At 32.1% G+C, this 13,881-nt stretch overlaps 1 protein-coding gene across 12 annotated transcripts in view; it reads left to right on the top strand.

Moving 5' to 3' along the window:
* The window catches only part of LOC726021, a 42,031-nt gene that overhangs the window by 5,507 nt on the left and 22,643 nt on the right, over positions 1-13,881 (top strand). For 10 of the 12 annotated variants that reach the window (XM_006561330.3, XM_006561334.3, XM_006561329.3 and 7 more), the window contains 3 exons: positions 10,942-12,637; positions 12,712-12,871; positions 13,281-13,484. In XM_006561330.3, the coding sequence (XP_006561393.2) occupies positions 10,942-12,637; positions 12,712-12,871; positions 13,281-13,484 (2,060 nt within the window). Of the gene's footprint in view, positions 1-6,586; positions 7,502-10,941; positions 12,638-12,711; positions 12,872-13,280; positions 13,485-13,881 lie in introns of those variants that run through there. The other 2 variants (XM_006561333.3, XM_006561331.3) reach the window with 2 other exon arrangements.

The raw sequence follows: 13,881 nt of genomic DNA, 5'->3' as shown, positions 1-13,881 counted from the left end.
ACTGTTCGAATCGAGTATATATTGAAAGATGGTAAATAAGTACTCTAACTGCATACCCACCTACTTATTTTTCAGCACATTTCATACAGTAATTCTAGATATTAACGTAGTCATCTTATAGAATGAATGAAATTTTTCAGAATTAATGACAATTTTTTGAAAATAATAAAGTTATTAAAATTAAAAAAACAAAATGAAACAGAGAATATATTTTTATATTAGAATAATTTTAAAGGAAATTTTTACTTATTTATTTTTTATTACTTATTTTATTTTACTATTTTACTTGATCTAATAGAAATTTCACTCGTTTTTGATAATAATAGAATAATAAATTAAACAAAGTAGATAGAAAAATAAAATTTTTACGAATGTTCTAATGTTTCTTACAAGCCATTGCTTAGATAAAATGTACACATCACAAACTTTCTTATTCTTCTCTGTCCTTTCACTCCACTATTTATATCATTTCAATACATGTTTGATTTTTCGCATTACTTCCTGCATTGAAGTCACTTGAAGATTCTTTTTACTGCATTTATCAACTTGTTTTGAAATTTTATTTTTATTGGCTATAAAAAATCATACGTGAGAGATTTTTTTTTAATGAAAAATTTTATACGATTTATTTTACGATAATTTTATACAATTTTAATTGAAATCGAATCGAGTTGAATTATAAATTGGTCTTAATCAATGAATAAATTTATTTTCAATTAATTAATCCAATTATTATATAACTCCACTCATTTATCATTATACAAATATGATGATATTATTTTCCTATAATATTTTATTCTAATTCTATCATCTAGTTAATTAAAAAATTTACTATTAATTATTGAATGCATGCTTTGAAATATCAACTTATGAAAGTACGTCAATTAATTGCATGAATTATTCTTACTAACTAGAGTTACAGCACTATACTATAAGTGAATGTGCGAATAATGTTTTGAATTTGATATAGTACTACTGCACTGCAATATTATACTATCTTATAACTGTAGCGAAAAAGCCAGCTGATTCTCTGAGATACGAGTTGAAGGTCATGCTTAGAAAGTTCAATGTCCTCGGTATCGTTTCCATTAGTATTTGAATCTATGTCTTTTTCATGTCTTTTTCATATTTTATTGTATTCAAGTTGGTAGTATGTATTTCAATAGCACGAGTTTCTGCGATAGTTCTAACTTCAGATAAAGATGACGTTAAGTCAGTATTTCCTAACCTATTTTGGATTATGTTTGATCTCAATTTTTTCTTAACTTTGTAGTATAATAATTAGTATAATAATTAACCATTTTTTAAATTATATTGGTGATATATAACGAATATAACATTATTTTATAATTATTCCTCAAAATATTCAAATTGACTTCCTTTAGGAACATGTAAGTTGTGAAAATAAATTTTATATATATTTTTATATATTTTGCATCTGTAACACTGAAATTATATAATTATATATATTATACACATTATACACATATATTGTAATATGTTTAATGTAACAAATATATTCTGCTTTTAATTCAATAGATATATGTATACAAATTTAAATGAAATATGCAATAAGAATATAAAAGATAAAAGATGAAAAATTCTTTTTGCGGTAATTCTACCGTTATTTTACGCTTACTAACGTTACATCCATTCATGTTTTAAGAAACTACTTTCAATTAATATGTATTGTTTTCACGCATGTTTTCATACCTTTAATTCTTATATAATTAATTAAAAAAAGTTTTATAAAGATACGCTATATATCAATTTATATATCTGTTTATATCTTTTAATTTTTATGTAATTTATGTAAATGAATTAAATTATTATTCTTTATCATAATAATTACAATTTAATACAATCTTGAAAACAAATCAAAATACAATAAATAGATATACGATATTAAAAATTTATTTTTATAATGATAAACAATATAAAAAGAAATATTAAATTTTTCATTATTTAATTATGTAATACTAGTAATCTGTCGTTTGCTGGACATGTACAATTACGTTGCTCGATTGCCTGTAGAATGGCGGACACGTAAGATTACGGATTTTGCATATTTTAGCGAAGGTCTGCGTATTATGCTTTTTCTCTATCTTAAATATTTTCTTCTTGTACGATATTGAAAATTTCAAATTACGTATACAAAAGTTAGAAAAATTTGATATTTTTCAAATATTATTAAAAAATAATTACGAAAGTTATTTTGAAATTTAACTTAATTAATATATGATATATAGTTTTTTATCTAGACATGAGCAATAGTTGTTTTTTTATGGTACAAGTCTTACATGATTGACAATATGCATTAATTATGTATAAAAGAATGTTGTATATCTATGTTTTTTTGCACGACTACTTTGCCTGACCGGTCGTGATATGTGAAAGTAATTAATTGTTAAGTTCATCACCAATGCTAATTCACTCGAGCGTAGTTCTTGCTCTTTCCTTTCATTATATCCGTTTTCCATTGTTCTCCGTTATGCCAGTTGGTTTCATGGCGAGCATCCGCTAACCGGAAACAATGTTGAAGAAGAAAAAAAAAAAAAAAGAACGAGAAACTAGGAGGATCAACCTACGCTTGAGATACGGAAAAGAAGAAGTTTCTCCATTTTTTGTCGAGTTTCTTTGCTATCTTTTTTTTTCACTAATAGGATTTTTATCTTTGCATTCATTTCCTTATAAAGAAAGTTTCATGCATATTTTGTTAGAAAGAATTCAAATCGAAATTTCAAGAGAGAAATAACTTGAGCGTAATTATCTGATTATAAGTGATCGAGATGAATGTTTACAATCGAATAAATGTATATAAAAATCTCAATATGATATTACTATTATTTTACTAGAATACATTTTCATATTCATTTTATTTAAAAGTATGCTGATATATAAAAATATATAAATTAATTTTTTATACATTATCTTTTAAACGATTTAAACGATTAAACAGTTTATGCAAAAAATAAATTATTCTCTGCTGAATCGATAATATAAAAAATAACGATATAATTATTTTCAATGTTTTCATTATTAATAAAAAATTTATTTTAATAAAAATTATTTTAAATAATATTTATTTTTAGATTATGTCATATGTTTTAATAATTTAAAAAATTTTTAAATCTTTAACCAATATTTAATACAATTTACCTTCTGCTGATTATTTAAATAATTCCTCAATGTTACGCCAGATGGCAGAGTACTACAGAAAAACGTGTATTGTTACTTTTACTTTAACATTTATTTACACATATGGATTCGTATATATTTATAGAATTGGTATTGAATTGATATTGAATTTTTTAATTTTTTAGTAAACATTTATTGACATTATTCTGATGTGCATATGAATAATATTATTTTAATATTTACTAATTATAATTCAATTATTTAAGAACGATTTATTTTGTATTTTATTTTCATAATAAAATATTTTAATTTTATTTAGATTTTTCTTCTTAATAATTCAAATAATGAAAATGAAAGATATTGAATGTAATCAATTATATGTTTTTAATTATACTATATTATTTTCTTTAATTAAATTAAAAATGTCAAATAAATTAGTTTGTGAAATTAACTTACAAATGAACAAAAACATTATATAAATTACATAATTATTTATTATTTAAGTATTTAAAAAAAATATTTAAAGAAATATCAGATAATTTTTGACATATTTTAATAATGAGGTTATGACGTAGAAGTAAAGCCTGTTGACCTATGTGAAAACATGCTGACAAAGTGAAGTGAGATACAATGACTAGGAATATTGAAAAATAGAGGGAGAGGAAAATCTCGTGTTAAAGTGTGATGATTCATCATTTTTACAATAATGTTGAGAAGAAGAATCTGCGAATCTCGATGTTGCGCTAATTGTTAGTGTCAATTTTTTTTATATTGTAAATTCAACAAGCAAGTTCGCTTTTCAATATGCATTTCATGCACAGTTTGCTTAATCTCAGTGAACGCGTATTCTTTTATTCTTTTTACTTTTTTGAAAGTGAAAGATTAAACGAGATGTTTTATTAGATAATATTTTAAAGATAATGCTATTATTTTATTTTAACCTTAAAATATACTTTTTCAAAGCAAAATCATTTACAAAAATATTTTAAATACAATATGATAGATTAAATAAGATTCATAATATATTCGTTAGAGGTTATGTCGTACGAGTTATAATGATTCTGAAATTATTTTATAAAATCCTTGATAAGTTAACAGTATAAGATTGAAAAAAGATTTTTTTGCACAAAGTGATAATACAAATAAAAATTTTATTACTTTATTGTTATTTTAATTTATTGATTCTTTTCGCATACATTAACAATTGATATAATTACGTAAATCTCTTTTCTTAGTAAGTTTTAATTAGTAACAATTTATTTTAGGGAATTTTTTACGAAATCACTAACGTTTTTATATTCATTAAAATAAATATGACATTCTATTATATAATCTATAAAATATAAAATATTTACTTAAATATAGTATATTACTACGAGAAAAACGCAGTTCTTTCACCGCGCGTTTTTGACCGAGGGTTGAACCTCCTGCATGGAGTTGCAATATTAATGAGGAGAAAGGGTGGACGAGAGAAGAGTATTCAAGTAGTGCTGCACACTAGTTCTCTCGGGAGAATTATAAAGCATAAGACTTAGAATGTCTAGTTACAAGGCTGAAGAACATGAGAAAGCTTATCTTGCAGTCTGAAAGGGATATTGTGTGAAGTTCCGTGGCACATGCTCTTTACATTCTCTTCTCGGATTCGAGTTGGTGATAACACGGATACTTGGTTTCATAGTTTCGTGTCCGTGCTATCTAACATGTATTTCTTCCAAACCAAATTCATATCAATATTCAAAACTAATAATATACGATATATATTATTTAAAAATAATGGATAAAAAATTCAAACATTTTTTGGATTGCGTAGCAAACTTTTTTTTTTGAATTTTAAATCGAAGCAACGTGAATCACAACGTGAATCGTTGTGAAACACCCTCGATCGATGCAATTAATTGCTTGAATTCATTGTGTACGTATGTACGTATGTGTGAGTTAATTTTTCTACGTTACCCTTTTCCCAGAAGAGACACCACCCTAGGAATCAGCCAATTGTGTATTTTTAAAACGAAATAACGATCGAAATATCGATATTGCAATATTTGTTTCATACTTATATATAGACAATGTATCTAATAATAAAATCAATGGAAAAATGAATATTATCAAAAAAAAAAAGGAAAATTATAAAATAAAATATGAAAATAAAAGCAAAAGATAAGATAAACTAAATGCATCATAATAGCAAGATTGTCAGATAATTTCTAATAATTTCTTACAGATATTAAATGAAACTGATAATAAAAGTTGACATCAAATATTGCATGAACCTATGTTCGATGCAATATATCAATAAACAAGTAATGTGAAATACAAGTAGAAATTATTAGCAATTCATAAAAAGATTAATATTATATTTATTGATATTTATTTTAAAAGAAATATGAGATATTTTAAATAATTTTTCAATATTATAATTATATACTTAAAGTTATTAAAATAATTTTTAAAAATTTTTTGTATGAAATTCAAAATTCTAGTAAGCAACGAGTATAGCGTATTGAATGGATAGTTAAAAATCGAATGGATAGTTAGGAATCCAATTTAATCTCTGGAAACATAACATCTCGGAATGTAAATGAACTAATTCGAACTAAAAATATTCTCAACAATTCTTTGTCCGGCATTTAATTTTCCACTCGTTGCATGCTTTGTCACGCGTATATTTTCATACAGTATTCATCTTAAGTCGAAAAGCATGCATTCATGTAATCGCGTGTGTATCTCGCGTACACAAACGAAAAGTAGATAGAATACAGTAATTTTCACAAATGGCACGAATCATTTAATCATTTTAGCATGTAATAGTTGCATAACGATCCTGACAAAATTTATTATATATTTATATTAATCTTGTAACATAATTCTTTCTTATATAATTATTCCAACAGGATTCATTTTCATTATTGAATAAAATAAATATATTTATACGTGATTCGTTAAATATTTTAACAATTTCATCTTATTTTAACATTATCATATTAAGGTTTAAATTTCTTATATTCTCACAAAATCTCTCGAAAGATCGAAATTGGAAAGAACATATATTTAAAAGAAACTCTTTCACGAGATAGGATAACACTTACTAAAAAAACAAGCAGCAAATATATTTATAGGTTAGAACCACGAAAGAGTATACACTTATTTTAAATATTTGATTCAGAAATAGAGATTTAAATTGATTATATATATATTCGATTCGATAGTTCGATAAATAAAGCTCACCGGGTAAATGTACCTATGAAAAGGTATATACATATAATTTAAAGAAAAAGAAAAAAAAAAAGGATGAAACTTAGAAAGTCTTTTAGATTGGCATCAAACGAATCAATTAAAAAAAAATAGTATATATATATATATATATAAAATATTTTATTCTCACGATTTCTCAAAATTGTGTAACAAACATTCACCGGTATTGTATATCCATAGAAACTCTGCTAAAATATTCGAACGTGAAACCAGTCGGTAATGCGATTACTCGGAATCAACTGGACGGTACACGAGTGCATACTACATCGTGATCGTTAAACGGTAAGAATTGAGCCCTTGCCGGATGAGAAGGTTAAGTTTGATGGTCCGCTTTTTGTGCATGTCACTGTACAGATAGGAAACAGAGGGAGGCCGACAAAAGCGTAATACTTAGATATAGAAATACATCGAAAGGCAAACGGCGGCGCGGGCGCACTCGTGACATCAGTCGTTCGCAGCCTATGCGCGAGTGGTTACGATAGTGTGCGGTGGCGTCGCGACGCCGCGCTGGCGCAGTACCGTCAATCGATTCCACGATTTGGCCTGTCCGTGTAGTGGCGAGGAAACGCGAACAGTGACGAGCACACACGAACTCAGGCGGAAAGAAGAAAAGGGGGTATGCTGGCCGAGGATTGAGCGCGAGGGTGAACTTCAGAAAGAGAGAGAAGGAAGCGGTGAGGGAAGAAAGAGAGTGACAGAGTGAGAGGACGGAGTGAGGTTAGGGAGACGGAAGAGGGAGAATCGGAGGAGGTATTGGTGCGCGTGTCTTTTGGCGACAACGCGTACGAGCTGAACGCGTACAGCATCCGAAAGAGGTGACAGATTATACGGGGAAGGTTTGTTCGAGCTGAAAAAACATAGCCGTGTAAATTTCGGCTCTCCGTGCCTCCCTCGGTTAAAAATATTCACGCACAGCGGTGCAGGATGACGACGTTGCGGATTTAGAAGAAACTAACGTAACTTTCTCGCAAGCTGGACGCCGGGATCGATCGGGAATACAGTCTTCTTAACAGCCGGGTGACACTGGCCCGAAGACATGGATTACCGGTCGTCTGTTGGCACCAGGTGCGAGGATGATTCCCTGGAGAACGAGAAAGGAATTGGTGTTGCGGTAAGGGATACATCCATCGTTCTGTACGTGCATTCGATCCACGATTTCGTCGTAACCTTTTAGGCTATGACCATCGTTCACCATCACTTTTATCGCGATTAAATATTTCCACATTCTTCGTAGGACGTTCTTTCTTTTTTCAATCGTCAAACTTCGAACCGTTCGATCACGATTCTCGATCGTGTTCGTTTCCGTGCCAAGTAATAATATCTTTCTTGCCGCAGTGCTTCAGGTGATAAATAATATGACAAGGATTAGTGTCACGTATGACGACACATTGCAAGATTCATGCGCCGAAATAACGGATTGATGCGGATTTTTCTCCTTATTACGATTTAATAGATTTAACGAATCAATTAAGAAGATTTTTATCGGAAATCGCATGACGGACAAGGGACGATAAAGAAAGTGTTTCATTACGTTGAGTGGTAGCCACGTGTGTCGAAATTGGTTTAATGAAAAGGCCTTTAATTATCATATCATTTAATCGAATTTAACACTCGATAATTAATTACGTAAGGAGTTTTTTTTTTTTTAACGTTTTTATTCGTTTTTTTCATTGCTTTCGCGTGATTTTTCTTGCGTTTAGCAACGTAAATCGAATTAATTTCGCACATTATTCGGATATCATTACAATTAGAAAATGCATCATTTCGTGATTTCGTAGAGCGCGTATACGAAAAGTATAGAAAAGTTGGTCGATTTAGGGACGGAGTTGCTCTATTTCTGGACTTTGGAACGGGTTACTTCGCATTTTTCAACTTTTAGTTTTACTGTGATTTTATCTACCGTACCGACGATCATCGATAATTCGCGATGTTATCGATACGCGATATCAAGTCGGATGATACTTTTAATTAATGATATTTTACGAAACAATGGTCGATTTTTCTTTTATCCTATATCAAGTAAATTTCTGAAAAGAAATTTATCGAATATTTATATATATTGTATTTATGGAAAAAACGTTATATACAGAAGAATTAGGTGTGAATAAAAAACGCATATCCAATTTAAAAACGAGGGCAGTAATTAAATCAAGTTCTTTCTTAACTTCTTAAAATTATTTTTTAAGAGAAATTTTGAAACATTTTACAAAGCGGAGAATTTTATTTTATGAAAAAATGTCAAGAATTTTTACCACTTAAAATTTATGTTATTTTATATTTATTTACATCATGCAATGCTATTAAATCTATAATCTCCAAATTTTTGTTATGTTAAAAAATTATTAAAAATCTTCATCTTCGATTAGAAAATTTTTAATTTAATACATAAAATTTTACAAGCTTTATCGATCCTTCCCATATAAATACGATTCAGAAATTTTAATTATACATTTTAACATTTGTTCGCATTTATCTGCCCTTCGTAAAATCCGTCTCTCTTGACGCAACAATGACAAAATAAATCTAAGTCCGCGACCTTAGACCTTTGATACTCTCGCAATTTTTTACATCATCTGAATGTCGATTACCCATATTTGGTTATTCGCTTTACTACAATATTTGACAATTCTTTAATCATCCCTAATAATATCCTTCCATCGAATTTCTCTTTCAAAAATAAGTTCGAACAATCGTCCCGCTACACACACATTCGCCATTCGAAATAAAAAAATAACAATTTTAACTTAAAACTGAATTTTCACCGTTCCATTATTCAATCTTCGAGCGTGAAAATCTCTAGCAAATGATCGAAAAGATTCCTCAGGAGATTCTTGAATAGATTAAGAATCTAAATCATAAAATTATGTTTAGTAATAAATGTCTAGTTAATGTGAAAACATAAAGAATTTTTCTAAAAATATTAAAATATTAATCTAATAAAAATAATAATATTAGATTTTGAAACAACTTTAAATTCGTTATACACAAAATTTATTAACGTTTTTGTAATAAAATATATAATTCGTGATTTTGAATTAATCAAAGTTGATGGATCAAATATTTCATCAATAAATTTATCATTTTTTTAATTCAATTCTTTATTAATATTGAATTAATGATTCAAAAATATTCTTCAGGAGATTCTTGGATAGATTAAGAATCTAAATCATAAAGTTAGTGATTAATAAAATTATGTTTAGTGATAAATGTCTTAATGTGAAAACATAAGGAATTTTTCTAAAAATATTAGCGATTAAAATATTAATATTAGCGATAAAAATAATAATATTAGATTTTGAAACAACTTTAAATTATGTATAAAATTTATTAACATTTTTGTAATAAAATATATAATTCGTGATTTTGAATTAATCAAAGTTGATGGATCAAATATTTCATCAATAAATTTATCATTTTTCTAATTCAATTTTTTATTAATATTGAATTAATGATCCGAAAAGATTCCTCAGGAGATTCTTGGATAGATTAAGAATCTAAATCATAAAATTATGTTTAATAATAAATATCTAGTTAATGTGAAAACATAAAAAATTTTTCTAAAAATATTAAAATATTAATCTAATAAAAATAATAATATTAGATTTTGAAACAATTTTAAATTCGTTATACACAAAATTTATTAACGTTTTTGTAATGAAATATATAATTCGTGATTTTGAATTAATCAAAGTTGATGGATCAAATATTTCATCAATAAATTTATCATTTTTTTAATTCAATTTTTTATTAATATTGAATTAATGATCCGAAAAGATTCCTCAGGAGATTCTTGGATAGATTAAGAATCTAAATCATAAAGTTAGTGATAAAATTATGTTTAGTGATAAATGTCTTAATGTAAAAGCATAAGGAATTTTTCTAAAAATATTAATCTAATAAAAATAATAATATTAGATTTTGAAACAACTTTAAATTATGTATAAAATTTATTAACGTTTTTGTAATAAAATATATAATTCGTGATTTTAAATTAATCAAAATTGATGAATCAAATATTTCAAATAAATTTATCAGTGTCAATTTCATTTTTCTAATTCAATTTTTCATTAATATCGAATTAATGATCCGAAAAGATTCCTCAGGAGATTCTTGGATAGATTAAGAATCTAAATCATAAAGTTAGTGATAAAATTATGTTTAGTAATAATCTAATTAATGTGAAAATATAAGGAATTAATCTAAAACTATTAGCGATTAAAATATTAATCTAATAAAAATAATAATATTAGATTTTGAAATTTTAAATTCGTTATATATATAATTTATTAACGTTTTTATAATAAAATATATAATTCGTGACTTTGAATTAATCAAAGTTGATGGATCAAATATTTCAAATAAATTTACCAGTGTCAATTTCATCTTTCTAATTCAATTTTTCATTAATATCGAATCAATTAATCTAACAAATAAGTAAAAAATCATTTTATCACTTTTATCAATTAAATTCATTCATCAGAAGTATTCAAGTACTCACTCTTTCTCTCTTTTTTTTCCTTTTTTTTTCTTTTTCTTTACCAAATGTTACAGAACGAGCACAAGGGGGCGTCGAAGCGCGGCGGGACGCACACGCGCGGCACGGCCATGTCGTTCGGTTTCCGGCGAAGGCCGGCCTCCGGGATCCCGATGCCGATAAGCGGCGGCGCTTACGAGGCGAGCGGCACGCTCCACCAACGATCGAAATCGGCCGGGCCCGAGCAGAGCCGGAGGCGCGACGAGGAAAACGGCGGCGGAAACCCGGCGTTGACGCTTCAGAATTGCTCGAGTTCCGGCCGCTCCACGCCCCGCCTCGCCCCCCCCAAGAAGGAGTCGAGCGGGATCGCGGTGAGGACGAATCGGTTCGGGTACAGGCAGCAGCAGCCCCAGGCAGCGAGGTTCACGAACAAGGTGGGCGACGTGTGCAGCAGCCACACGGCGAGCCACTACAACCAGGAGAGCCGGCAGCAGGAAGGCAGTTTCGCGAAGCAGCCCCCGCACAGGGGCTGCCAGCCGAGTTTCAAGCTGCAGAGATCGTCCCCTGTGCACAACACGGTCTCGTTCAACGGGGGGAGCCTCGTGGACGGGAATCGGAGAGCGGTGCCGTCCGGTATACCGGAGCCCGTGGGCAGGTACACGCTTCACACGAGCCACCTGCCGTTGCCCCAATACGCCGTGAGGATGACGGACGCGAACTCGAAGATCGCGAAGACCGCCGCGAACCAGAGCAGGAAGGTGTCGGCCGCGTCGAAGGGGTCGACGAGCTCGAAGGAGGGGTCGAGCACGGAGGATTCCGGGGTCGGGAGCCAGCAAGGGTGCGGGGAGAACGAGTCGAGGGATTACGGGGACGGTTGTTCCCTGTTGAGGAGGCACGGCGGCGGCAGGCTGAGGAACCTGAGGATGGTTGTGAGCGGGAAGAGCTTCGACGTGAGGGACGTGAGGGACGACGACAGCACCGTGACGGAGATATCCGTGATACCTTTGCCGAAAACGTTCACCTCGGCGAGCACCGGCCTGGTGAGGGAGAGGGCGACCCAGTACCAGAGGATCGTGAACAAGGACAACAGGTACACCGAGTCGACCACGTCCATGTCCACCACCTCCTCGGAGGGCTACGACGAGGGGTTGGGCGAGGAGAAGGTTTACAAGGACAGGTCGCGTTCCGAGAAGATCCCCTCCATCAAGTCGGACTTCAGCCCCCCGAGCTCGGACGATCCTGAGTACGGGCACGGGGAGGCGATGGCCGACGAGTACTCGCTCAGCTCGAGCGACGAGTGTCAACGGCCGCCCTCCGACGGCCAACACCCGAACCTGGCTAAGCCCGGGGGGACGCTGCCCAAAACGGCCTTGCGCTCCGTCCTCCTCACCATAGAGGATCCCGCGTTCGCGGCGGCGGCCGCCACCCCGACCGCCCTCATAGACGACGAGACGTCGCCCGTCGACAGCCTGTTCGACAGCCTGACGGCCAGCATCACCCAGTCCGACACGAGGACGCCGAGGAAGGAGAACGGCGGGATGGAAGGGTCGGGGACGGCGATCATCGACGACGACAGCCCCGGCACCCCGACCAACGCTTCCAATTCGTTGAGCTTGTCGGAGGGCAGGGAGTACTTCGACGACGAGATAGCCGATCAACCGGGCCTTGTCTTCGACGACAACTCGAGGGCAGGGGGCGAGACCCAGTCAGCTGTGGCTAGCCAACCGGTCACCGAGAACAGCCACACTCTGGTCGAGTCCAGCCCTAAAACCGGTAAATATTTAATCTCTTGTTTGGGGGATGATGATGACTCGTCGAGTTTAATTATTGTTTTTCGTTTGTTCGAGGCGCAGGGCATGGAAAGAACGCGAGCAACAGCCCTCATCACGGGAAACGAATGAGCCGAGCAGGGAGCGTGGACACTCTGTCCCCTTGCGAGTCTATCGCCTCCGATGACTTGATATTGGATTACGAGCACAGCGACGCGAGCTCCTACGAAGAGCAACGGTACGGCGTTGTTATAACGCAACGGTTGAATATGCCATGTTCTCCTGAAACTCTTTTTTGCTTATATAAAGTGTCGGTCATTCTTGTTCAATTTTATTTTCAATTATACTGTTATTCTTAATAAGTAATTCTCACAAGTGCGTGTGTATATATATATTCCTGCCAGTGTATTTTAATTTAATCAGTGTGAAATTGACAATCGTAAAATCAAATTATTTTCAATTGACCTTTGTTCTTTTCGCTAATGTCGAAGATACAGTGATTAAAAAATAAATACGAATCTTATTAAAATTTAAATAAAATGATGCACTTTATAACTCCTGCTTTCTGCGAGAATGGCACATTTGAGAAATTTTGAATTTTTTGCCACGAACGAAATAAATATTATTTTTTTATTCGTGCATTTTAGAGCGGACACTGGGACGGCGTTGCAGGATATGGACAACGCTACCATTCTATCAGAATTGGAGGCCCAAGGGGAAGACGTGATGAGGCAATGGTCCTCACTGTTGAGTCAAACGTTGCAACAACAAACTAACAATTCCAACACGATTAACAACAACGTGAACGCTGGATCAGCCAATAATAATAATCAACCAGCCAACGATATAGGGTGTGTATTTAAAATTTTATATAGCTTTATCAGATTCTTAACCGCTTTGTACTCGTATCCGTGATTTGAAACGTAGCATGATCACATTTTTCGGAATAAAATGTATTTCGAGCCAAATTTTTATACGACACACCAACGTATTTTTATTTTTTTTTTTCTTATATTCGATATTTATTTTGTCCCTATTGCCCATTGGTATTAATGTATTTTCAAAAAAACGCATAATTCTTTTGTAGCTTTTAAAATGCTTCTTTCGATTGTGTTTTATACATTTACGTTATATGTTGCTTTATCGTCGTGTGTTATTTTGTGTATTAAGAATTTACATTAAGGATTTACTATAAATAGAGATAATGAAATGACGCGTTTCATCATTAATTCAATATAGTGTTTATCT

Source organism: Apis mellifera, linkage group LG16, assembly GCF_003254395.2.
Source record: "Apis mellifera strain DH4 linkage group LG16, Amel_HAv3.1, whole genome shotgun sequence".
Taxonomy (NCBI): domain Eukaryota; kingdom Metazoa; phylum Arthropoda; class Insecta; order Hymenoptera; family Apidae; genus Apis; species Apis mellifera.
This window is presented reverse-complemented; position numbering and strand designations above follow the sequence as displayed.